The 27,517-nt window shown below is 36.3% G+C and overlaps 1 protein-coding gene across 3 annotated transcripts in view; it reads right to left on the bottom strand.

The window, feature by feature from the left end:
- PHKB (phosphorylase kinase regulatory subunit beta) overlaps positions 1 to 27,517 on the bottom strand; it is a 246,947-nt gene that overhangs the window by 27,839 nt on the left and 191,591 nt on the right. For 2 of the 3 annotated variants that reach the window (XM_036751888.1, XM_036751889.1), the window contains exons 15-26: positions 25,775 to 25,830; positions 25,364 to 25,457; positions 21,044 to 21,127; positions 20,435 to 20,539; positions 19,472 to 19,554; positions 18,827 to 18,917; positions 12,648 to 12,709; positions 12,395 to 12,557; positions 10,934 to 11,015; positions 7,531 to 7,588; positions 4,459 to 4,549; positions 1,416 to 1,618 (exon numbers count right to left, since the gene is read on the bottom strand). In XM_036751888.1, the coding sequence (XP_036607783.1) occupies positions 1,416 to 1,618; positions 4,459 to 4,549; positions 7,531 to 7,588; positions 10,934 to 11,015; positions 12,395 to 12,557; positions 12,648 to 12,709; positions 18,827 to 18,917; positions 19,472 to 19,554; positions 20,435 to 20,539; positions 21,044 to 21,127; positions 25,364 to 25,457; positions 25,775 to 25,830 (1,172 nt within the window). Of the gene's footprint in view, positions 1 to 1,415; positions 1,619 to 4,458; positions 4,550 to 5,694; positions 5,786 to 7,530; positions 7,589 to 10,933; positions 11,016 to 12,394; positions 12,558 to 12,647; positions 12,710 to 18,826; positions 18,918 to 19,471; positions 19,555 to 20,434; positions 20,540 to 21,043; positions 21,128 to 25,363; positions 25,458 to 25,774; positions 25,831 to 27,517 lie in introns of all 3 variants that reach the window. The other variant, XM_036751890.1, reaches the window with a different exon arrangement.

The raw sequence follows: 27,517 nt of genomic DNA, 5'->3' as shown, positions 1-27,517 counted from the left end.
GAAAACTGTTAACCTTGACTATAAAGCTTTGTTTAAGGCTCTGGTAGAATGACTCACACCTTCAGAGGACCTCCTAATTATAACACTCATTACACAGTATGCACCTTGGAATAGTAACTTATACTTTACAGCTTGTCTCAGAGAAATGTTTTACTGGGTAATAAAGTATTTTTTTAGCTGCAATATCCTACTATATGGTCAAGAGGTTAGAACTGAAAAGCCTGAAATAAACAGGTCCGAATATATCAAGATGGAACCTACTGTTCTTAAATGTGATTTTAAATGTCTCTAAATCTCCAAGGAAAAAATTTTAATGGGCATAAGGATGAAGGTTATGTTCTATACTGAGGGAGAATAGTAATGTCTTCCCACCAAAAAAACAAAGCGAAGAACAGGAAATAAAATGCAATATAGTTCACACCCAACAAATACATTTTTCCTAGTTAATCTTATAAGGTGATATAAATAATTAATTAAGTTTCCCAGGGAAAGTGAGACTAGTCTTTAATGTACACGTGCAAAATTACCCTCCTCAAAAAGGAGGCAGGATTTTTTGATGCAAAGATTCAACATCAACAAAACCTTCTTTGCCTACTTTTAATTTCTGATGAGAGTGCAAGGCTCAGTGCCTTAAAGATATTCATGCAAGGTGAAAGCAGTAAAGTCTTAAAAGGACCATACTTCTAACCTACTCCCTCCCCTTCCTCACTGAAAGCCCCCAAACTTCCACAGGCTCTATGTCTACTTCACTCTTTGTTACTATTAGGTTAATTGATGAGTCACTGAATTAGACATTCTCCTCTTAGGTGAATCAAATTGTATATGGAGATAAAGTGTAGTTTAAAGTCTTTTGCATGAATTTATAGTTGTTTGAACCTGCTAGATGTGATGTTGCCAACGGAGCATCCTTGTTGTTGTTGTTCATCCTTCATTTTCTTAAAGAACCAATGACATCACAGGTGATGTCTTGACTTGCCTGTTGAAGTGGATTTAAGTGAGGCAGAGCTGTACAAAGTCATCAGCCTCACTCTCTCTTCCAGAGTCATCAAAGTCCAGTAGGAAGACGAAAGTCATAATGACTGGCAATGGCTCAGGATGCAGTGGATGACCTGGTTTGACCAAGCTCTCAGCACTCCACAGTGCCTGTTTCACGGCTGTTGGGACAAATTGTTCTCATCCACCCATTTCACTGGCAGAAGTCTTCACGTGCTTGGAGTAAACTATGCTTTAATTAGGCATATTTGGAGTTAAGTGTTTCTCGCCTAACACTAACTTTTAAGCAAAGAACCAAACAATGCCTTTATGGCCTAAGATTTGATGGACCTTCCAAAATGCTTAACTTACGGCACAGCTTATTAAAGGGCTCATCCAACTTAAGCTACCCCACTGACACAAATGAAATGCCTTTTACTTACCCAATTCGTATTTTCAGCATGCCACTGAATAGTTCAGGATTATTAGATATGATCCAGCCAATATGAATGACAAGTTCCTGCTGAATGACAGCTTCCCTTTCATCATGTGTATTACACTTGTAATAAATGATATTCTTAATCACTCCTGGAGACAAAGGATTAGAGATCACCTCTTCTTCGTGCCCAAAGGCCCCCAGAGTTACCTATGAATGAGTTAAAACATTAGTGTCAAAAGCCTCTGGCTATTAAAAGGTGAAATAAAAAAAACAAAGTCAGCCTGGGTTAAATTTCACTGTACAAGCTAAAGATGCAGGGTAAGTTTAGTTTAGTTGTTTGGGCTATTTATAGAAAGGGTTTTCAAAGACACATCTGCAACTCTCATGGTGATGTAATGGGTGATCCAAAATTACAAGGGTACATAAGGTAGCAAAGGGACTAAAGGGTTTAAGGTAGAATGCTTGGTTTTTTTTTTTATCATGAATGAATTTAGTACCATAAATTACTGGGTAGATTTGTTATACTGCTCTTGCCAAACTATATATGAAGAAATGTAGTTTGATCCTACCATTTCTCTAGCTTGCACTGACATCTACCTTCCTCTGACCTCTTGCCATATTTAAGGTTTGGACCGTACAATTTAGCTATTGATTAATAACCATATTATGTTGCTCTGAGATGATATCTGATTTGTAAGTTATCTTCTAACGACAATACTGTGGGCTCTTAATGGATAGATATATCTTTTATAGGCAGTAGTGTAATCTAGCAAAGGTCTGGGAACACTGTCAGTGGTTAATAAATACTTGTTGATTCATCTCCCAATTACAGGACAAGGGGGCAGAAATAATACAGAAGAATAGGAAAAAGTAAGTCTTGGAAAATAAAGTCCTAATGAAGTGTACCCTATGATACTTTGATCTCACTTCCTCTCCTATTTTCTACTCCTACATAAAAATCCACACCTGATCTTACCTCCATCTCCCTTGTCCCCACCCCATACCTAGTACATGATGTCAGCAGTCAGGGTAACAGAACAGAATAGACATAGCAACTAAGGAACCTATGATTTTTCAAGTGATGGGAGGGAGAAAGTAGTTTAGGTATTCTGAAGTCTTTTGGCCCACCCAAGAAGTATCTGGACTGAAAACTGAACATCATCTATTTATTACATCACAAATGGTAGCTATTAATTAGTTCAAATGTTGTTGCTCTTATTAAACTGGAAAACCAAGATAGACATCCTTCTCTGTGGAAGCAGTAAAACTAAATAATCACTTCATTTCAATCCGTTCCTTCAATTCTCAGACTGGAGTGAGCTGACCTGAAATACATAATATCCCATTCTGATCCCTACTTGCTTTTAGGACTGAAAATACTATGCCAAAGCTTTAGTTACTATGTAAGATGCTGAAATGCAATCAATTAATCAGCGTCAAAAGCTTGGCCAAGTAGGAGCAAAGCTTTTCGTAGCAAAGCTTTACAGTGGGATACCAGAGGTAGATGCTGGTTACCTTCCTCCTGCTATCAATAAGAGATACTTAATGTAACATTCTTGCTTCATGGGGAGTGCCTCAAGACAGTAACCTCATGACAGTCAGAAGTTCTGTGAAAGTGTCAAAGCATCAAAGGATGGAAGTAACCTCTTGAGATTGTACAAAGACCTCCAAAGGTCATCCTGGTGTTTCATATACATGACAGTTAATGAGTTTATGATAACCTGGGGATCAAAATCTAAGGGGAAAACAACTATGCATGAACATTCATTTTCTTCTGGTGTTTTAATTTATTTTGAAAGAGCACAGTTCCAGTGAAAAGAGCATTGGATTGTACAGCAGTAAAAGTGGATTTCATCTGTTAGTACTGAACAAGTCACTTCCAAATACCTCAGTTTTCCCTATCAAACAAATGAGGATAATAGTGCTTGCTCTCTATAACAACAACAGTAACAGCTACCACAGAGAACTTTAAGGTTTGCAAAACACTTCACAAATATCTTATTTTATCCTCCCAGCAATCCTGGCAGGGTTATCGTATAATTATCCATATTTTGCAGGTGAGGAATCCGAAGCAGGTAAAGATCAAGTGGCTGCCCAGGTCAGACATCAGGTGTTAAGTGTCTGAGGTGAATTTGAACTCAGGACTTCTGACTCCAAGTCCAATGCTCTATCTGCTTTATGACCTAGCTACTTCATGAAAAATGTGGTGAATACAGAGGCACTAAAATGTATGAATGCAACTTGAGCTATTTAAGAAGAGTTATAGGAAGCCAATTGTTACTTAATTCTTGTTGTTACTATACGTTATCAAAAAGAACAAGCAGTTGCTATTCAAATATATTATAAGAGCTGGATATCAAGACTCTAACACTTAAACTTTTAATACTAATTATAAGACCTGAGATGTGGGTACTAGGATGATTCAGCCCCAGGGAGTTAAAAGTGACTCAAAAAGTGACTCGAGAAAACCTTACCCGTATTGATGGTTTGCTGTATTTACTGTCAGGAAAGTAGAGTAAGGCACACATGTTCCCAGATAAGAAAATGGAAGCCAGCAAACTGTCATGACCAAGTAAAGATTAAGCCAGGCAAGCCAAATGCTGAACAGAAGAAAAAGTGTTGCCATCCTCCATGCCACAATCTTCATGCAATCTTTTCCTACTGTGTACCGCTGTTGTGTCCCCTTAGCCCATCTGAACAAATGTAGTTCCTTTGTACCTAGAACCTCTTTTTGATTGATTTGGCATTAGGACAGCTTGTGCACCATACAGAGTCCAAGAAAAAGTCAAAGCTCCAAAGGAGCCCAAATGAGAAAAGGGCATCACCTACCTATTTAACATACATGCATCTTTTTTATTATTGACTCTGCTTAAGGAATCTTTAAAAATATTATCTTATTTTTAAAGAACTGGTCAGAAAACTTTCCACTAATTTCATTCTCAGAACTAATGTCTGGCACTGAGGGTTTTCAAAGTAGAACCAGGGAAAGATTTGAACAGAAATATCTTTGATGAGGCCTTGATTAGAGTCTAAAAGTACAGACTTACCTGTTTGCCCTGAACTAACACATTAGTAATTGAAGGTGCAAGGCTGTCCACTACTTTACTTAAAAGACTCGCTGCGCAGCGCACAACCGACCTAGAGCAAAGAAGAGAGCAATCCCATTGGATGTTAAATGCTATTTTGATAGATTCAAGTCATGTTTGAGGGGAGTCTCCAAATGGGGTTATTTAAAAAGATGCATTTTTTCACTCAATTAACAAATAAGAGTGGAATACGTGAATTCATTAGGGTAAATATCACAGAGGGGGATGGAGGGCAGAGTCGGAACTTACAAACTCTAGGTTATATATACACACAATTAGCCAATAGTTCTTTTCTGTTTCAATCTGCTGTGCTAAAAATAAATGTCTTTAACCAAGCTATTCATTTGTATTCTATACATGCTAAGGTATAAAGGATATACTATCAATAACTTTTCTAACTTTCCGAAAGAAAATTCATTTTAAAATAGCAATGGAGTCTCATGAAGTAATTTGTTGATCCTATGCCATGGGAACCACATTGTAGCTGTATTGCTTTGTAATAAGTTTCCTTGGGCACCTCAGTAATCAATCCCCTTGGAATGGGGTACAAGATGGATCATCTTATGCCAAAACCTGCTCTCTAATGAATAGCACTACAATAAGATTCTAGTGTCTTCCTCATCCTCACCCCAATCATGAATATCATGGATACTGCAAATGGTAAAACTGGTTTGAAAATTCTTTTAAATGGTATGTTAAAATGGATTAAGGAATGATTACCCCTGCCATTTTAGAGTTTCTGAAAAGTCTTCAGAATATGGGAAACACAGATATTGCTCTTGTTTTAAAGCACAGTACGTGCAAATCCATAGTGTAACACAGGGATTAAACAAAATTACTTTCTTCTCAAAGGCAAAACTTCCATGTAGAACAATTTCAGAGAAAATGAATGTAAAGGGCTGGATTTTAAACTGTATTTTCTGGCTGTCATTTACATCCAGTTTACCTGATTCGAAGGAACATGTACATTTCTAAGCCTTTACTGAAAAGAAGTGAGAAGGGACAAAGGTGCCAATAACCAACAGAGATAGTGACACAACAAGCCTCACCTCTGTTTCTGGGAAGAAGGCTGTCCTCTCCCTGACACTACAAGACTGAGAAGAATGCATTTCCAAAGAACATATATTTATTTCATCCAATGCAGATAAGCTCACACATGTCAAGCAGTATCACTTTCCAACCTGCACACAGTTTTACCTGTTTCCCATGTACCAAAAAAGTAGTAATGTGGGGGGCTATAGAGGAAGAAAATTTCTGGGTAAATGCAGCACCATAGCGCACCGTCAACCTAAGTGGGTCAGAGGACAACCACCAAAGGGAAAATAAAAGAAATAAGATTTCCAAGATTTGGCCCTTCTAAACAAAACAACACTCTAACTTTTTTTTTTTTTTGCCAATTTTCTCCCCTCCCCATTTCAATATAATTCTCATTTTGTGACAAAAAAGGTTTAAGGCATTAAGCAAGACTGGTCTTATCCAATCAAAAATAAGGTAGCCGGCCTACATTTAAAATCTGATGAGCAAAATCCATTTGGCTACAATGTTTTTCTCCAGTAAGAATATTAACGTGGTAAAATTTGGAAGATTTAGCCATTGGATGTATTGTGATTTCATGAGTGATTTAAAAAAAAAGATATTTGAAGTCAACAAGCATTTATGAAGCTCTTATTATGTGTCAAACACTGTGCTAAGTTCTAGGAATACCAAGAAAGGCAAAAGACTGTCTCCACTCTCAGAGAGGAGTTTAATGTGGGAAAAAACATGCAAACAACTATGTGTAAACAAGACATCTGGACTGGAAATAATAAACAGGGGAGGTAGCAGCAGTAAGAGTGGGGGGCAGATTTGAACCCTATAATATTATACACACAAACATATATATTATTTTTTCCCCAATTATATGTTAAAACAATTTTTTAACATTTTAAAAAAAGTTTTGAGTTCCAAATTCTAGCCCTCCTGACCTTCTCTCTCCCTTCCCTTCCCCTTCCCTGAGACAGTAAGCACTCAGATATGAATCTTATAATGTTAAAAGTTCTGATAATCCATCCATTTCAGTTGGTTCATTTTACAGATGATGAAACTGATGGCCAGAGAGGTTAAGGAACATAGCCTAAGACAGTAAGATACGACATTCTCTTAGAAGTTTCTTTGTTTTGTTTTGCTGCAGATTTAGAATAATTACTTACACGTTACATAAAGAATCTATAATCTAGTTTCCAAAATATGTCATATTCTGTTAAGGTAGTTGATACACTAATTTTGAAATACATTGTTCAGATGATCACTCAACCAGCCATTGCTAGTTTGATGTAAATTTATAACTTATATTTCTACTTACCTGAATAAAAGCCAATCAAGCCACCTTTTAGGAAGAGACCTCTAATAGACCAATTTTAGTTATTTTTCAAGGGGGAACCACCATCACCCAAACCAGTACAGAACATATGTTAAAAGAATCTGCTATTCTTGGCCCTTTCAGTCAGCTATTCTCTAAATAGAATATGTTACAAAATCATAGATTTATAGTTAGAAGGGAATTCAGAGGTCATTCGATCCCCCTAGTTTACGGTGGAGGAAATGGAGGCTCAGAAATATTAAATGACTTGTCCAAGGTAACAAAGCAGGATGTAGCAGTGCTAGAACCCTTGCTGTAGCTCCAAGCTTTTCTGCAGTGGGGGAAAGGCTTTGTGTACCAGAGCTTGTGACTCTGGATGGGAGAGCGGTGGATTGGAAAGAAACCATTTAATAAAAATAACCTCCTGCACAGGTCTTTGCCCATGCATATATTTGATACATTTTAGGAGAAAGGGGCTGCTGTCTGAAGCCAAAAAGCATGAGAGAAGGTAATCTTCTGTGAATATCTTAATTCTTCTGGAGGAAGGCAGAGAGAGGCATGTTACTGGGGTCCAAGAGGGGTAGATGGGGTGGGGGAGAGCAGTTGTCGTTATTTTGGCTCCTCAGGTTAAAAACTGCCTTTATCTTTGTGCTATCAAGAATAACAAGAGAATGATAATGATGTTAAATACAAACCAAAGTTTTTTGCTGCCGGCTCTTCTATAGACTCTCTCCATGTGATCAGAAACAGTACCTAAACATGAAATAATACTATCATAGTCGTGAAATAGATAATGAATGCCCACTGGTACATGGCACTTTATCAAGGCAGTAAGCTGCTCTCAGTTATGGCAAAGGAAGCTTTTTATTAAATGCATGTCATAGCTGTCCTGTTACCCTTTTGCAAATATGATTTTAATCACTTATGAACTTTCACTTTTGGTCTACTCTTTTCAATAATTCTACCAATATTTTGAGTTACTTCAGGACATGACATAAAAAATGTGTGATTAAAATCTATTAAGTGTTAATACTCAAGACCTGTTGACTCTCAATCTCTGGAGATTTAAATCTGGCATATTATCATCCCTTAAAACTGAAATTTGCTCAATATGGAAAACCTGCGATTTAATTAAAAATGAATGCACCTATTTACTACAGAAGAAAAAGAATGAGTACATTATAAAACACTCAGGAAAGTGGAACTAATATTGTAGGTTATGAAGGAATCTGATTGCTCATTAGCTACTATTCCATAAGTTTTATGAGGACAGGGATCACCTTTTATACTTGGTGTCACTTGAGCACTTAATACACACGGCACCTCACATAAAGCAGGGGTTTATACAATCAACAAACATGTAGTAAGTACCTACTGGGTGGAGCACTATGATCATACAATGCTGCACTAATCAAAAACTTTGTCCTCCTGGGTTAGGGGTATCACTTGCTCAAAGCTACTCTCTGGCTTGGGTTTGGCATGTTCTAAATGCAGCCATGTTCTATGGAGCAAAGAGTAGGCATACCTATTCAAGGATCATAAAAAAAAGCATGGAAAAAATCTTCAATATTTTATCTCAAGTTAATTTTACTTCTATAACATATTAAACAAAACCTCATGATCAGCACTGCACAGTAATTCTTGCAACTTTCAAAATTTAAAGTATAGAAAGCTAAATCAAATATCACAACTACCTCTCAGCAGAAAACTATCTTTGAAAAGAAAAATAGCATTTTCATTCTGGCATAAATTTTGGGTTTTGATTAATATCTATTCAATTGAGTCACCCCACCCTACTTAAAGTAAGTGGAAAATGTCCAATCAATTTTAATTTTTGGCCTCAAAACTGCAAAAAGTTTTTTCAAAGTCATTTGATGAAGTGAAGACACTAGACAGAAAGTGTGTTCTGATTGGCTTGGGGCTTTGTTACTACCTTTGGTCCTATGTAAAAGCATGGAGTTAGTTTGGAGAATTCCCAAAATTGGAGCAAGTATGGTTTCCCATCCCACCTCAAAAGAGGGACCACCAAGGGAAGGTGGTAGCTGGGAGGAACCTGAGCCAAGGTCAAGTCCTCTCACATGAGGAAGACTTTCTGAGCTTGGCAGAGTCCAGAGGATTTTGGAGTTCCCATCCTTATGTGAGATTCCTAGTGGCATCCCCACATCAGCTGCAAGGTCTGCTTTGGGAGCCAAGGACTGACTAGATACAGATTCACTATTCCGGGGGGGTGGGTAGGACTTCTTAAGTCTCCCATGAATGGGAGAAAAAAAAAAAACTTTCAACAGTCAAAAGCTGTGCCCGGTGTGGTTGCTAAGCTTAATCCCATTTTCCAACGGACATTCAGTATGAACTCCTGGGAGAGCATTGTGCACTTTTTTGAGAGGAGGGGAAGAAGGATGTTTAGCACCAACTGTTCTTACTTTATTACCTTAGAAAACACCTGTTTCTAAAAAGTACTTACGGCTGGCTGACTAAATTGATTATCATATAATAATCTTGAAAGAGAATCACCCCTAAGTCCTCATGTCACCCCTTGAACCCTCAAGGGGAGATATTAGCTTGCTCTGGTTCCCAGGATTCATAAGTGAGAGTGGGTGTTGGGAAAATATCCTAAGTGCTTATTTGGGTGACATTTGTAAAATATTTCCTATAAATGTTCTCTAATCATGAACTCAGTTATGATGATCATGTAAAGTTCCAGACCCCTAATTAATGAAAGATTAAAAAAGACCTACAACAAACTAAACATATCTTATAAAGTCCATCTTTTAGGTAATATCCAGAGCAAGGAAGAAAAATTAGCAAATTCATCAGTTGAGCATCTGCTTACACTTCTGTTTACACAGCTGATTGTGCACAAGAATTAGAACCATAAGGTTTTTGTTTATAGTTGTTGTGAAGGTGAGTCATTTACAGGCTGTTCTGTGATAAGGTTGAGGATGGAATCCAACTAAGAAATCAGTCCTCAATTTACACGTAGTTATGAAGAGATAATAAACATATTACCTCCTACTGATTGACAGTAATGACAGGAGAAATCTAAGAGACCAATTTTTAAAAATATGCTTTTGATTAGTAACCAAGAACATAAAAAATTTGCATAAATGAGATCCTTAATCAATATTATTTGATAAAAATATTACTTTTTGTGTATCACTTTCCAATTTTCAACAGAGTATCCTATTTGATCCTCATAATCAATCATCCTGTAATGCAGGCAGAACAGGAATTATTAAGGGTTTGAATTATATTTATTTCTTCCTTAGAACATTAGCCCAAGCTTCATGTTTAGTCACATCCATATTTTTAAGAAGAATTTTGAAGAATTTTTAGAATAGCAAGACTGTATTTGTTAATTTTCCCCAGACTTCTGTTTTATCATTTGATAGCTTTTTGCAATTGGGTATAAAGTATTTCAATGTATTACATGTTTCAAAGTAATGAAAATAAATATTAACTTAGAACATGAACATTCCAGGACAGTGGCTGGATAGATTCAAGTATATCTGAAGGCTTCTTAGGTTAGCTTTGACCATTACATGGACATGATTAGAAATGGTTTATTATTTATCACCCTTTTAATTCAGTTTTGGACTGCAATTTCATTAAATGCCACATTTCATTCCAAATCCTACTGCAGAACAAAAAAAGGACTAATTTTTATAGACAACTCAATTTGATTCCAATCTTAAAATATAAGGGAAAATAACACTGAAAACAAAACTGTCAATATGCAACTGCTGAGCCAGTTGAAGCTAACATGCATAGGCAGAAACCTTGTCTCCAGCTCCATTCTAATGTAGAAGATTAAGTGTATTATCACCACAAAAAAAAAAAACCCAACCTGTGCTCAGAATTACAATCGCCCAACACTGCATGAAAACAATTTAGCAGTTCATACATTTAACAGCTCATTCCACTCTAGGGGCAACGAATATGCGCTTTCCATTTAAATCAAAAACTGTCTTAATGGAGAGGAAAATAACTGCAACTTCTTCCATGTATTTCCATTATTCACATTGCTTAGGAACACACCGGACAAATACTTCCTAGTCTATTTAAAAAAAAAACACCTTTCTCCATATTCTATACACCTACCTTCCTTAGTGATGAAATTAGGACCTTCTCTTTTCAGCAGTACACCCAATAGAATGGCTTGGCTTGCCAGACAATTGCAATCCTAGAAAAAAAAATAAATCACTACTTGTAACTGGAAAGAAATGAGCACTAGTGTTAGCAACATGGTATCTCAGAAGTAGAAGGAATCTTAAATAGTATCCCTCTCTATCCTTTTCTCCTCATCTCTTCCCCTCCACCATCACAGGGTTGTTGTGAGGAATACACAAGATTATTTGTTCACTCCATAAACATTTGTTAGACTTCCATTTTCAGAAAACTATGCAGAGCTATAGAGTTTAGAAAAGCACAGGTTCCTACTCTCACAGAGCTTAGAGTCTAATGGGGATAAATCAAATAACTGGAGAGGCATCTTTAGGCAGAAGCAAAGTGAATTTATTTTACAAACCTCGTGAGATTTGGGCATCGCCTCCACTAGGATGAACTAGTGAAGGGAGGCCAAGTACAAAGGAAAGGCAGCAATAGATATATCCTTAATGCAAAGATTCCTGCCCACCTCTATCCCTTCTAGCCATTGGCTGGGAGGCAGGCTTACAATCTAGGGGAAAAAATACAGAGCCAATCCATACATACTTTCCTTATTTGGCTACTAATGTGGCAATGATATGGCTAAAGAGAAGGAACGAGGATGGAGAGGGGGACCTTCCTGGAGCAGAGAACAAACAGCTCACAGGTAGTCCATTATTTTCCTATTTGGCAAAATTCTTGTGCTAGCACAGAGAGAGGGGGAAGGGAAGGGCACGTACAGCTTCAGGCCCCAACTTTCCAGAAGTCAGGTAAGTCACTACAAGGTTAAATTCCAAGCCTCTCCTACTCCCTTAGACATTCCCCATTCTAGAAAAATGAGAAGAGAGTAGCCCTTATATTCTTACCCTGTGAAGTCTTCGCAAATTATATCCTTCTTATTCAGGCATGAATATATAATCATGATACAAAATATTATATGACTGACACATTAGAAAGGTACAGTTCAAAGTACTTTGTGAGTCAGAGGAGAAGAATATTAACAAATGGGAAAGACTTCCCAGAAGAGGTGATACTTGAGCTAGCTTTTAAAGAATAAATAGGAATTCAACAAATTTTTGGAAATTTTTCTTCATATTAAGCCAAAATTTATCCCTGCAATTCCCATCCATTGTTCCTACGTCTAACCTCAAGGGCCAGTCAAAACAGGTCCAACACATGATAGTACCCAGGGTGTCAGCAAATCCAAAGATTTATGTAAATGCAGAACATTAGATTAATTCCTGTCAAAATGATGATGATAATGATGACATACAAGGCATAGTGATAGAAGCCTAATGAACAATTCATAAGCTTTATGGTTAATTTTGATACCCTCTGAGATAACAAAAGCACAGAAAAGAACACATGGCAGGGATGGGTCTCCTGATCTCACTCAGGGTTACTAAATCTCCTTACATTTAGTTTTTGAAGAATTTCATGGGTTGGTTTGTTTTTCCACTCCACAACTGATATGTCTGGCTGTTGTTCTAATTCAGGAGCATTGGGTGTACTGGTTTGTCTTTTCACTTTAGAATGCTTGGGGAGTTCTAGCTCTTCAAAACTCTTAAATTCTGGAAGCCTAGGAAATAAGAGAAAAAAATGTCAAATTTCATACATGTTAGCAATGTTTCAAGAAACACAATAATTGGCTTTTCCACATAGCACTCACTCTTCTGAGTCACTGATTCTTAGGAAATCGAGTTGTTCAACAACAGCTCCTGATATCAATGTCTGAAATAGAGGGTATGGAGAAAAAAAAATAGACTAAAGTCATTTCTTAATTGGTATTCTACAACCAATAAGGTTGGTAATAGTAAACAACGAAACTAGAAAAAATGTAATAAAAATGTACATAGAGTTAAGAGCTTATGTCATAATAAATTGTAATGCAGACCATAGGATGAGTTTTATTACATTTTAGTGTTCCCCTTGCTTACAAGTACTGAATCTTACACTGCCCCTAAAAAGCTAATCTAATGCAGTGTGGTTATTGTTGGGGTTTTTTTAAAATCAAAGACAATATGTATGCTTTAATTCTGTTTCCAACTACATGAAGCCATTCAATTCAATTAAAAAACAAAACAAAACAATAAGCACTGGTGATCTGAGAAGTTGGGCAGCTAGATGGCACAATGGATAGGGTGCTAGGCCAAAGGCAGGAAGACTCCTCTTCATGAATTCAAATCTGGGCTTAGACATTTATGAGCTGTGTGACCCTGGACAAGTTACTTGAAGCTGTTTGCCTCAGTTTCCTCATCTGCAAAATGAGTTGGAGAAGGAAATGCAAACCACTCCAGTATCTCTGACAAGAAAACCCCAAATGAGGTCATGAAGATGACTGAAAAAGGACTGAACAAAATCTGAGAGTTCCTATATGTGTAGGTTTTGTTTGGTCAAGATTTGTGTTTTGAACAAGACAATATGGAATGTTCTTTTTATTGCTGTTACCCAATAACAGGTAACTTTAAAGTTTTCATTAATCAGGTCTAGTGTGTGGATTATCTAAACTCTTATTTTCCTAGAAACTCACATTGGGCATTTGAACTTTCATTAGAAACCCAAGTTCAATTATATGAAACTCAAAACAGTGAATTGTTTGTTTGTTAGAAGATATTATGGTGAAGGAAATAGTAACTGACAACCAAAGACAATTCTGTGAATTATGTCAGACTTCAGTTATCTGTGTTACTACTGGGACATTGCCAGTTAATTGAGACTTAGCTATAAGTAAGGGAGAGAGAATCTGAAACTAAAATGATTTTTCATCGCTATTCTTTCCGTATGATACTCACCATTTGGGAGGAGGGGAAGAAGAAGATATAGATGATATTGCACATCCATGTAAATTTCTATTATTGTCATTACTGTTAGAACTATAATATTCAAACTACATCCCCAGAACCAAGGGGGCCAACTAAGGTCAATGACTAGTGACTTTAAAATGGAGAAGTGACTTCAAAAAAGTGGATAATCTCTCCTGCTATCAAATATATGTCAGATTAGCTCAGCCAATAGCAGAAAGTCAGGGGCAGGATGGTCAGGTAATAGATTTAGAACCAAAAGGTAATACAACCATTGATCGAAGATGTAGCAATCCAGCCTTAGAAGAGTCTATCATGGACCCAAGGTGCAAGGGCCAAAGCGATCACAGACAAGTTGCGTAAGGGCAAAATGGCCCAAAGTCATGGCATGTAGTATCTTTTTTTTAAAGGAACTAGATAGACCATAAGTGAAGCAAGGAAACAAGTATCTTACAGTGGAGGGGAGGCAAGAAGGTGCACAACTTCCAATGGAACCAAAACATGGAAACTTTCAGGTTGTGATCAAATGTCATAAGGTCAAAATCCAAGGAAAGATAATTAGAGACAAACATAAGGAAGGTTAGTTCTAACCAGAAGTTTTGTGGGTTGTTTTTTGGGGGGAGAGGCATATGGGGAGGTTTTTCTAGGCCACAATAAGGGAAAGGTTTTCCAGGTCATAAAATGAGGTAGTACAGGATAAATAATTGGGGGTGGAGGGTAGAGAAGAGAGGGTTATAAGAAGGAAGGCTATCAATTTAGCTTGGGATAGCTATGTCATTATCATAGAAGTAAATTCCAGAGGACTACAAATGGCTACTCTAGACAACCAATTCCATGGCAATGGAACTAGAACTGAACTAATGTTGAAGCAAGAAAGCTAAGTAGAGTTCATCAAATATCCTATAGCTGAAGCTAAGGTACATTATTAAACTGTCATATTATTGTGTTTTTTTCCCTAATAAACATTAAGCTTATAACAAAATTCCCCTAAAACATTTATAAGCTATGAATCAACTTTTTTCTCTCCTATTGTGATGTTTCACACATACCTGGTGGTCAATAAATGTATACTGAATAGAATTAACTAATTATCCCTTCCCTCACCTAATCTGTAGTGCTTCATCATAAATCCTTTTAAAATCATCTAAGATGTCAGTGTGCAATTATAGGGTAATTAGGGAAAAAGGGGGAATGAAAACCCTATGATTTTTTTTTCTCCTGATGGGGAACTACGGCTGAGTGGAACCCAATAGCTAAGATAAGTAATGACAGTATGAAATGGGGCATCCAGTCATGGGGGAGGAAAAATATCCTGGGTTTCTGAGGTACAAAAGCCCCATCACACTATATATACATATACATACATATATATATATGTATATATATATATATATATACACACACTCATGACAATATTTGAATCTGAAATACTAAAAGAGAAACTTGGAAATATTTTGGTTCATGCTTCTGAAATATAGTACTTTGAAGATCTTAAATTCATTTTTATTATTAAAATACATATAGTATTGCATAAACAAATAAGGCACTAGTTAATATTTAAATAATTGGTTTACTCTTCAATCAAAAGGCTCATAGGTTTTAGAACTAGAAGGGGCTTTAGAGATGATCTAGTCCAGGGGTGGAGAACCTGAGGCTTCGAGGCCACATGTGGCCTCTTGGTCCTTAAGTGTGGCCCTTTGGCTGAATTCAAAGACTATTCTGTGAATGTTCTTTGAAGTTTGGATTCAGTCAAAGAGCTGCACTTGAGGACCTAGACAGCCATATGTGGCCTCGAGGCCACAGGTTTCCCACCCCTGGTCTAGTCTAATACTCTGCAAAAGGAAAAAAAAAAGGCTCAAGTCAAGGCCATGCAGGTGGTAAAAATAGCCAAGCAAGAGCATGGTCATAAAAAATAAGATTTCCTCTTTTTTCTCCTTTTTGCTTTGAATTATAAAGCAGGCAGAATTGAAGGGATGAGGTATATGAAAATGTTTCTCCTACTGGCTAAGTATCTTTGCTTATACTTTTTTCATACACATTATAACCCTGGGAAACCCACTACAGAGTAATGTACAAAGTAGATGCTTGAAAAATACTTCCCATTGATCATAATGATGGCAGACAAGAGGAGAAATAACTAGAAATACTAGCATAGTGGCCTTGCATATAGATTTAGGAAATGTTTTAGGACGGAAAAGGTTTTTTTGTTTTCCTTTTTTTATTATAAACTTAATGATCATCAACAAACTATTTCAGTAATCCAAGAACAACCAAAAGGAGGAGTGTGTATGAAATGATTAATTTGTTATATACACTTTGTATTTTTTAAAAGTATGCATACATATATACCTATATACATACACATATATACATGTATACAAATACACACATATATACACATATGTGTGTAATTTAACACAATAGTAATAAAATTGCCCTATTTGTGCTCCCTTCTGAACTTTTTTTGTCTTCTTCTATATACTTCTTTAATGTTTTATTGATGATCTTTTATTTCTTTTTTTTTGTATCTCTATCATTATCCTCTAATTCACCAATGCCTCAAAGAGAATTCCTCCCTTACAACAGACTCAAACAAAACAATTCAAATCATGGCCTATGTCTAAAAATGTGTGCTGCATTCTACATCTTTAATCCAAAGGTCCATCTTTTGATAGTCTTTTAAAATCTGCTGTCCTCTTCATCTCCTGGACACGCTGTCACTCTCTCTTCCCCCGAGGCTGCCATCATTAGAACTCTCATTTACACAGATTCACATTCCACATCCTATTCCTACACAAATTTCTTAAAGTGGTCACTACAACAAGAACACAGGAAAGATCATTTTGATTTTTAAATGCTTCTTGTTCTTGACCTAAATGCTCTCATGTTCTAATTTCATATAGAAAATAGCTATTTGGTCTCAGTATAAGTAACTACTAGTTTTAACAACTTGTCTCCAAAACACAGAATTAAAAAAATAGTTTTGGTTCTTTGTGGAGATTCTCATGTAGAAACTATTAGAAATGTTAAGTTTATCATTAATTTAGTCAGCATTTACTGCTATGATTTTGATTGCAATTAATCACACAACCCATGTAAATTTGTTCTACATAATACTGTATTCCCATAACTGAAGTTGAAAAAGACAAAAATAAAAAAGAGTTCACCATCTTTAGTCACTGATAAGGAGAAGGCAAAAAAACAAAATCACCAATTTTGTTTTCATTTACTCTACAATATCATACTACTTGAATAGTTTATCAAAAACAAGTCACTTGAAAAAATTAAACTGCTGACTTCTCCTTCCTCTTAGAGAATCCCCTGGGGCACAACTAAAGATGCAAAAAATTACATACACTGAAGTGGAAATTAAAGGGAGAATGGGAAGCCATATCAATTATGCTGATGAAAAAGATGATTACATGAGTCTAAAGCATGGTATGATAGGAAAAGCACCATATTGGAAATCAAGAGACCTGGGTTCTCACCCCAGCTTTGTTAATAGGCTAGAGGTAGCACGGTGAATAAAGTGATGATCCTGGAAATCAGGAAGGACTGAGTTCAAATCTTGCCTCAGAGACTTATTAGCTGTGTGACACTCAGCAAGTCACTTAAGCTTTGTTTGCATCAGTTTCCTCATCTGTCGCATGGTGATAATAATAACACCCACCTTGCAGGGTTGTTGTGAGGATCGAATGAGATGATAATTGTAAACAGTCATGTGCCTAGCACATAGAGCTTTATAAATGTTACTGATTATTATTATTATCTATTTGGATGACCTTGGGCAAGCTTATTCCCTTCTTTGTGCCTCAAGCTCCTTCTCTGTCCATGGACTGGCTAGAGGAATTAGCATGTTGACTCTGAAGAAGAGAAGACTTGGGGTAGGGTGAGGGTGGTAGGGATGACAGCTCTCTTCAAGCATTTTGAAGGCTTTCATGTAGAACCAGGAGCAATGGGTAGAAGGTGCAAAGAAGTTTGCTGTTAGGAAGAACTTCCTAACAAATAAGCCATGTTGTCTGAAGGAACAGAGGGTTCCTCCTCCTTGGGGGCTTCAAGCAGAGGCTGGATGAATGACCAGAGTGGGGATTACACTGAGGCTCCTTCCAGCTCTCAAATTCTGTAACACTGTAAGCTATCTCTAGGATCCCTTTCAGTTTTGGCATCCTGTGACTCTGTGATTACATGGCTATTCAAAAAGAGACTTCTCAATTTCACAGATGAGTCAAGAATAAGAAAAAACAAAGGCTCTTCGCAGCTCACATTCTGTGGTTCTCTGATATGTCACATCAGGCAAAGGCAAAAGCAGAAAAGGTAAATGATGAGAATCCAGGATCCTATCTTGCTAGGAAATAATTTTGCTTGTCTTTGTAATTTACACAACTCTCCTCAAATGAAATGGAAACCTTCCAAAACAGGAGAGGACTATTAAATATTTAAAGGAAATGGAATTATTTTCACATTCAATATTGCAGTGAAATTGGTTAACATCAAAGGCTGTGAGATCAGCAGAGTTCTATCTTATGCTAAAAAAGGAAACATGAACACTTCTGACTTTGTAAAAAAAATTGTACTAAGGAATGTTAAAACAATACTAAGTACAAAGAACAAATGGAGAACAAGTCATCAAGTTTAATCTTCAACTTCAAAAAGTTGTGTGTTTTCTTCCCTGGTATGGCTTATGAATATCTTACAATCATGTGAATCTTGGAATGTATACAGATTTCCTGCCTGACAACACGGTGTGGAAGATTCATATGCCATTTCATAATTCAGAGGTAGAGTGATGAATTAGGAGAGTATTGCAATAGTCTAAGAATTAGGTGATAAGGAGTTAGGTTTGGGTGGTATGAGTAGGTAAGAAAGGAAGGCATGGGGAAAAAAAACCCTGGTGAGAAAACAGAAACTCCATTCTTGATAGTCTGTTTCAATGCTCAGTGGTATTTATGGACAACAAAAAGAAAAGAAAACTGCTTAAGAAAATGATTAAAAATTATGAGAGATTACATGATTAAAAATATGCATGCTTCACATTTTCCAAAACTACCTGTAGTCGATCAACATGAACCTTCACTCCTCCAACCATTCCTTTTTTAAAGGATGCCAGCATATCCAATATAGGGTTGAACCGGCTGCCTCTAAAATAAATAAAATACACTTATTAATAGAGAAAATGTGAAATATATTACTTATTCATCTCCTTTACAAAAATCTATAAACACTTAAGGTGCACAATGCTTTGTGGAAGGCACTAGGAAAGCTATAGTGATAAAGAATGTGTAGCTACCCATCATTCTATGAGTGGCGAAAAGACAAATACACAGATAAACATGATAAAAATTAGAATACAAGGACATAAGATGAGTAGAGAACGATATAAAATGAGGCGGGAGGTCATTTCCTAAAGATATGTAGGGCCAGGTTACGTGGAGGAAGCAGAATTTGACTGTCAAGGAAGAATGTCCAGAGAGAGAGAGAGAGAGAGAGAGAGAGAGCTGAAGTCAGCACTACAGGCACAGGGATCAATCAGATATCTCCCAAGTATTTACTGGGATGCTATTATTTATAACATAGTCTGTGAGGTATTGTGAGGGTTAAAAAGAAATTCAAGACATGATGCCTGACTTCAAAGACTTGATAATCCAGGAGAGGGAGACAAGAAATATACATTTCCTTTCTTTCAACTCCCTACCTTATATTGTCCTCCCGGATGAGAACAAGGAACAGTGGACGGCCATGCATCTTCCAATACTGTTTAATAAACTGCAAAGCATTCTACCAAAACATAAGGGGACAAGTAAATGTAAGGATACAAGAGCTGAAAGGAATTCAAAATAACTAACAATCAATTGCAGCAGTGCTATGAAAAACCCAACAAAAGCCCATAAGTCATGACTCATTCATTAGTGGGAATGCTTGGATGACAGAGTGCTTAACTAAATAAAAGGGTTAACCTAAACTTTTCATATTCAATCTATCTGCTTAAAAACTCCTAAATGAATGCCTATTTTTCTACCTTAGTAAATACAGCAAACACAACTGAACCTTTCTTTGATGATTGAAGCTCTTGAGGGGTTTTGGGGGCTCTCAATCAAAACATCAGTTCTCTCCATACTCATTGCTGAGGCTGCAGACATAGAAGGTGTAGGAGACTGAGCTGAATCTGTCTTTACACCAGGAAATATACTGGAAGTTTCTTTCTGGACTAAGTTTCAGATATGTGCCTGTTATCTTCTATTTTAACTCTTTCCTCTAAAAATAGAAATGTAGGGAGAAAACACTAGTTAATTGCAAATGTTCCATTCTGGTTTAGCTGTACATACCTCATAAAGAAAAAAAAAAGCCCTCAAATTCCACTGATGTGACTCAAAGAATTATTTTGCTCTTATTCAGTATGAAAGTAGGAATAATTATAAAATATATATTAACATGATTGCACTGGATGTCCTCAAATTCAAAGGAGATTCTCTGATTACTTCAGAGTTAAATAAATTTCTTCTTTATCTTAGGACTCCTACTCTGGAAGATACCTAGCCCTAGGGTCCTGTCCACACAGACATATATCTATAATGTCAGATGATGATATAATGATAATGATATAAATGAATAGTGATCACAATCATACTATGTGAAGATAATTTTGTTCCAAAGATACCTTAATATCATCAATCAGCAATAACACATCCTGAGACATGTAAAAATCACTGAGGTCAAAGATGATGGGGTAACAGACCACAGTCTTGCCTAGGATTCGATAAATCTGTAAAAAGATAGAAAAAAAAAAGTTAACAAGAATAAAGATACACAAATAATACCCTAAAGTCTTTCTCCATAAAAGGCAGAAATGAAGGTAAAACCCATATAAAACAGTAGAGTACTTAAAATGTATGGAAAATCTTGTATTAATAAAGTCTTAGCTTTACTTCTCAATCCATTTAAAAAAAATACAGAAGATCCACCTCCAGTATGAAGCAAACATCCTGTGTTTAAGTAAATATTTCTGTAATTAGATGCTTAGAAAAGCCCAGAAATAATTTTTAGCCCTATGTGTTTTATTCCTAGAGAATTTCCATTATATAACATAAAACAAACATAAGATTTACTTGGGAAAAAATATGACTTCAGATAATTAGTTCAACCACTTAAAGTAATATTAGAATAGTTGGTGGATAGGTCAAAGTCATTTAAAAACATTCAAATTGAAATGTGAACAATATTTTATAGAAGGTATTGTATGGGTTTTGTTAGTATTTTTTTTAAGGACCTTCGAAGTGCCAAGGCAGCCAATGGGCCTGTCTGGTCTTCCAGATAGTCCTAACTTTTCATTGATGCCCAGATGGAAATAAGCCTGTAAGACACAAATACATGGAACACAGTCAGATATAAACCTTTTCAATAGTTCTGAGTTCTGAATCACAAAGGTTGATTTGACCAACAAATTGTTCTTCCATTCTTAATTTACACTTACTTTTAAATTAGAATGGTAGGATTTTAGAATTAGAGGAGATAATTTAGTCTAAATCCCTCATTTTTCAGATAAGGAAAACTGAGGACCTACCCAAGCTCATAATAACTCTAAGACTGGCCTCAATCCACCTCTTCCCTCTGCCCCTATTCCATTGCTTCTTCTGAAGTCCATTAGAGGTTATGAAGAAACTGTAAAATCTCCCTAATTGGAAGGATAAGCTAGCCAATGACAAGATATTTAAATAACTTTTCAGGAAGAGTATGTTGGTAGCCAACTCCTGATTCATTTCTTAACAGTCTGGATTCTATTCATTTAACCCAGATTGATAAATCATTAGGGAAAACAATCCACTACAAACTTCCTAAGGCAACAAAAATCCTACCACCAGAAACTTTTATATTAGAGAAGGCACAATGAACCGGCTCAATATAAGGCTCCCACTCAAATCAACTGTAGTCAACTGAACTGGGGAGGCTATAATATTGCTCCTGCAGCAACAGTGAGTTTGCTTTGTTCTTCAGTTGTCTGGATAGAAAAAAACAAAGCCAACCAACACAAAGCATTCTGTAATGTTTTATGTCGGCTGCTTGAAATAACAGGAAAAAGATGAATAGAACAAATAGAACAAATGTTTCACTAAGCAATGTCCTTATAGGAAATCCTTGTTCTCTCCTCTTCCTAAATCCTAAGGAATAGAAGTAGGGGGAGCAGCATGATAGAAGATAAAGACAGCTAGATTTGGAGTCACTGGACCTGAGTTCAAATGCTAGCCTTGTCATCTACTGCCTTGGGATACTACCAAATCACTTTACCTCTGTCAGCCTCAGTTCCTCATCTGTAAAGTTTAGTTGGAGTAGATTACTTTTAAGATCTCTTACAGCTCTAAAGCCAAATCAATAATGTTTATTTTTGCCGAGAGTTCTTTTAGTTTGCCACCAGATGCTGTTAGCTGAGGTGTTTCTCCTAATTCATGATTTCTGTTTTTTATAAACTTGCTGTGGGTGTTATATAATATACCACACCCAACCAACCATGGTTTTTGTTTCCATTTTGCTTTATTTTTAAATAGTTTTATGCCATTCATATCCTCACTTCATCATATGTACCTGTGCTAGCATAGCTTGCTGACTTTAGATGTACAAAAATTTAGGAGGAATGATTGAACTTCTATAACTCTTCCACTCCAGAAAACAACAGCTACTTGAGAAGTATCATAGATCTAGGGTTGGAGAGAGTTCACAGCACAGCTAGTCAAACTTCTCCCATTGTACAAATGAGGAAACTAAGGCCCAGGGAGATTGACTTTTAAAGATCACATATAAGCATTATTAGGCTTATAACTTGCTGGAATAACAAAATCCCACCCAATACTGCAACACAGCAGAAGAGCATCCAAAGGGGAAATTATTTTTTGAGACAAATAACTGTAAAATGTTGTGTAAAATGTAAACAAAAGGAAGCAGTAGAAAACTCATTTCGGATACACAGAACTGATTCAGTGGGAATGACAACAAGATACTAGGTGGCACTCCTTTTCCCATGACCAACCTCCATTTTCTTTCCTTTTTAAAAATTTTATTTATTTATTTTATTTTTAATTTATGGAATAAAACAAACATTTCCATAACATGGTATAATTAAAAAAATAAGATTGCACATGAAACTGCAAATCTATTTTGTACAACTTGCTATTCCTTTTTCAAACAAAATGCATCTGTCTAGACTACCTTAGATTTATTTCTCAAAAAGCAATCATAGTTAGCATCCTTTTACAAGTGAACAAGCCACAGTGATGTAGTTAGACATCCTTTAAGGTTCTGTTATTATTATAAGAGAAAGAGCCTGAACCCTCAAGAGATATCCCAGACATATTTGTGGTTTCTCACGTGTGGTCTTGTAAGTCTTCATACATGTCAGATTAAACTGTACATACTATAAAATTTCATGTATTCATATACATACAATGTTATAACAGTGATCAAAAGACTCAGAAGTACAGGCATGCTCTTTTATTGCAGATATGCACTACAGAAGCCTGCTATAATACCAATGGTTATTACATGGATTTAGGTATACCAGGAAGCAAAAAATGTCACCTCCATCATATTATGAGATACCATGTGCAATAAAAGTCCCAGATGATATCTTATGGCAAATTAAGCAGATTAGAGGAAGCTGTAGACTCTGAGAAGTAAGTCAGACAGGCATCAGGTAGTTAGTATTTAAGGCAACCCAAATTTGAGGGAAAACTTTTTTTAACTTTAAAAAGTTGGCCTTTATGCTACAGCTCACTAGATGTATATCCTAAGAACTTAAGGGAAAAGAGTGAAAGGCCATAAAAATAGAGACAACACTTAAAATGAAAGAATAATCTTTACTCTTTAAACAAGCACAACGAGAGCAGAAAGGAGCAAGATGGTAAAAACCCTGGGTTGGAGGTCAGAGAACGAAGTTCCAATAACAGCTCTGCCCCTTACTACCCATGCCTGCCTCTTCTTCAGCTTTCTCACATACCAGTTGTGTACTTAAATAGTAATTTGGAGGGGTGTGGGGAGGGGAGACTGGTCTAGTGATTTCATCAGGGTAGAGAGCTCCCAGTGAGAACTTCTATCAGCTTAGAATGGCACTTTCTCTGTCATTTGGTAGTTTGGGGCACTGAGAAGTTAAATGACTGGCCCAGGGTCATGTAGCCAAGATGTGGGAAAGACAGAGCATGAACCCAGATCTTTCTGATGCTAAGACCAACCCTATTCACTGTGCCATACTTCTTCTCCACTAGTAATTATTATTGCTTTAAATTAAAAAAGATAGTAACATGTGAAGTTGGTGCTGAAGATTTTTAACGGTTTATTTGATTAGATGACTTCTGGGTCAGCATAGCTGTAAGACAGTATCCTAATCATGGAAACGCATCAGTGACAGAGGATCAGAAGATTTGGAATTGGAAGGGATCTGATAATTTCTCTGGGCTGAATGCCACCTTTTACAGATGAGGAAAATGAATCTCAGTGAAAAGAAGTGACAAAGCTGGCATTTGAGCACCTGTAATAAAGCTCCATTTTGCCAATAAGAAAACTGAAGCTAAGAGTTTTGTCATGTTCAAAGAGTTAGGGAGTTGCAGAATCAAGACAAGAACGTAGATCTCTTGATGACCAGGCCAGTGATTTTTTCATGGTACCATAATGTCTTTGGTCAACCTGAGTGAATAATTTAATTGTGATAAAGATGTAAGGTTATAATCTTCACAGACTGGTACCTAATGGCATCAAAGACCCACTTATGGTATTTGTTACCTGAAATTATGAAATGTTACTCATTCATAACAATATAATTTGTATTAAATAAAAAACAAACATAGAAATTATTTTAAAGTACAAATTATGGGGAAAGGAGAATAAGCATATTTTTATTTCTGAAATTATTTCTTCAATAAGATTGAAAATATAGAAAAATTTTATGTAAATGACAATTTTAGAGATTATTATGATTTAGGATAACCTGCTATTAAGTTAAGATAGACTTCTAAGTAAATTACAGATTCTGGTCATGGAAAAAGATTAAATAAACCAGATACTTTAAGGATACATGATTTTGCCACTGTGGATCTTCCCTGCACAGATACTGATCATAACCCCTCTAATCCTTAGCAGATGGTCTTGGTGAGTGGTTATACCTGACAAATTCATCACTCTGCAGTCAACTTGGTGATAAGGCTCTCCAAAATTAGTTGGGCTGGTTCTTGTGCCAAAAATATATTGTTCTTTGTGAGGTCCAAAATAGAAACCTGTCCAACTTGGGAAGACCTGTTAGAGCTTATACTCCGCTGGCCTAGCCTTTTGAGAGCTTAGAATTAGCATCACTTCTATACAATAATAAGCAATTTAAATAATGGCGATGACTGGAACTTTATATGACTGAATAATATGAAATCAAATATTATTTAGACATATATAAAGCAGTCATTATTCAGCAATAATGACTAAATGCATGTTCTATAATTTTATTAGGATAAAATTTCAAATAATGAATCAGAACAAAAAAAAACACAAAACAACATATTTTCATCAAATCCAAGAATCTCATAGAAGGAGAAAGTTGAGTGACACAGTGACTTACCTTCACAAGTTCTTGCTGAGGCCATATCTGAATGGGCTCAACCTGCTGTGGAGTCTGTGTTTGGATACCATATGTGTTGAGAAAAACTTGTAAGCTAGAACAAAAGAATAGTTGAGACATTTTTAGAATAGGGATCCCAAGCTTGTAACAGGCACTATCCTCTGATGGAGGAGTGTTAAAGCCAAAGAATGGTTGGAGAAATATCTTCGAAGGAATGAAGACATTAGCACTTTGACAAAAAATATGTAGGATTTTATGCTTGTATTTAAAATTAAGTTGGTGTTCCCCTCCCACGTAAAATTTCTTCAAATTTCAGCTAAGTAGTTTATGAAATGACTTCTTTTCATCACAATACATGTTTTAAAAATTACTTCAGAGAAAAAAAATCCCCATCATATTTGAAATACATACCGTTGACTTTCTGCTACCAGGGCTACATGAACCACCAAGTCATTTTCTAAAGGACCCTATAACACATAAAAAGGGGGAGAAGATATTTGTTAAAACTGGTCACTGGCAACTTCAATGAGAAATATGGGTAATAGTTTTCTTTTTTTAATGGATAATATTTTATTTTTTCCCCGACTGCATGTTAAACAATTTTTTCTTATATTTAGGTTTTTTTTTTAAGTTTTGAGTTTCAAATTCTATCCTTTCCTCCCTCTTTACCCTCCCCCTTTCCAGAGATGGTAAGCAATCAGATACAGGTTATACATGTGCAATCATGTAAAACATTTCCATATTAGTAATTTTATACAAGAAAACTTGAATAAGAAAAGAATAAGAAAAAATGCTTCAGTCTGTATTCAGACAATATTAGTTCTTTCTCTGGAGGCAGATAGTATGCTTCATCATTAGTCCTTTGGGATTGTCTTGGATCATTGTATTGCTGAGAATAGCTAAATCATTCACAGTTCTTCATTGTACAATATTGTTGCTGCTGTGTTGTACAACTGTATAATACTGCTGTACCTTCCTGGTTCTGCTCACTCCACCTTGCATCAGTTCATGTAATTCTTTCCAGGTTTTTAAAAATCTTCCTCATTTCTTATAGCACAATAATATTCCATCATAATCATATACCACAGCTCATTTAGCCATTCCCCAATTGATGGGCATCCTTTGATTTCTAATTTTTAGCCACCACAAAAAGAACTGCTTTAAATGTTTTTGTACAAATAGGTCCTTTCCTCCTCCTTTTTATGTCTTTGTGTTATAGACTTAGTAGTGTGTAACAACAATATTACTAGCAGCTGCTGTGGGGGCGTAAGGCCAACAACACCAGCACACAGGAGGGCTGCTAACACAGGTTCTTTGATCTGCTTTTCTAAGGAAAGTGTCTTCAAGGGGTTAACAATCTCACTTTAATCAAACATACATATATCATTCACCTAGTTCAGGAGAAAAGTCAGCACCCTGAACTTCAGGGCAAATACGAACAGAAATTACAAACAGAGAAAATATCAACAAACAGCCTTCTAGCTGTCTGACCAAAGCTATACATACAGAGTTACCAGAGAGAGAAGCAGCAACATCTGGGTTTTCAAAGCTAGAGGCTTCTTAACAGCTACCCAGAGTCTTGACTGGTCAAATCATACTATGCTCTTCCAGTATGTGAGCCCCAAACAAAACGCTAACCTCAGAATATTTATACACCTCTTTAGAGAGTTTCACACCTCTTCAGAGTGCTTCACATCTCTCCTGACCTAACCAGCAAAAGGATGTGAGCCTTCCTATAAACAAAAGCAAGATTTAATCAAAGGCACTTTGTTGTCCCAGTGCAGAGAAGCACTCCAAAACAAAAGACAACAAAAAGTCTCACGTTGCTTGCCATTACACAGTGATATTGCTGGATCAAAGAATATGAACAGTTTTATAGCCATTTGGGTATAGTTCCAAAGAAATAAAAACAATATTAACTATCTTTAAGTGGGTCAGTAAAGTAGTCCACATCTAATATCTTTGGGTTACTGCTATTCCTGTCTTGCTCTATCTAAGGCAAACTAAACTATTTGGAGGGAAGAAAGAATGGAATCCTCATGAACTAAAAGACCATATCTCACTTCTCTTATCCTCTCAGGGCCATGCTAAATGGTACATAACAGGAATCCTGTGATTCCAATTTTTCCATAACTAGAATTTATTTATTTTGTG

This window comes from Trichosurus vulpecula, chromosome 3, assembly GCF_011100635.1.
Source record: "Trichosurus vulpecula isolate mTriVul1 chromosome 3, mTriVul1.pri, whole genome shotgun sequence".
NCBI lineage: Eukaryota > Metazoa > Chordata > Mammalia > Diprotodontia > Phalangeridae > Trichosurus > Trichosurus vulpecula.
Note: the sequence above shows the minus strand (reverse complement) of the source record. Positions and strands in the feature narration are given on the sequence as shown.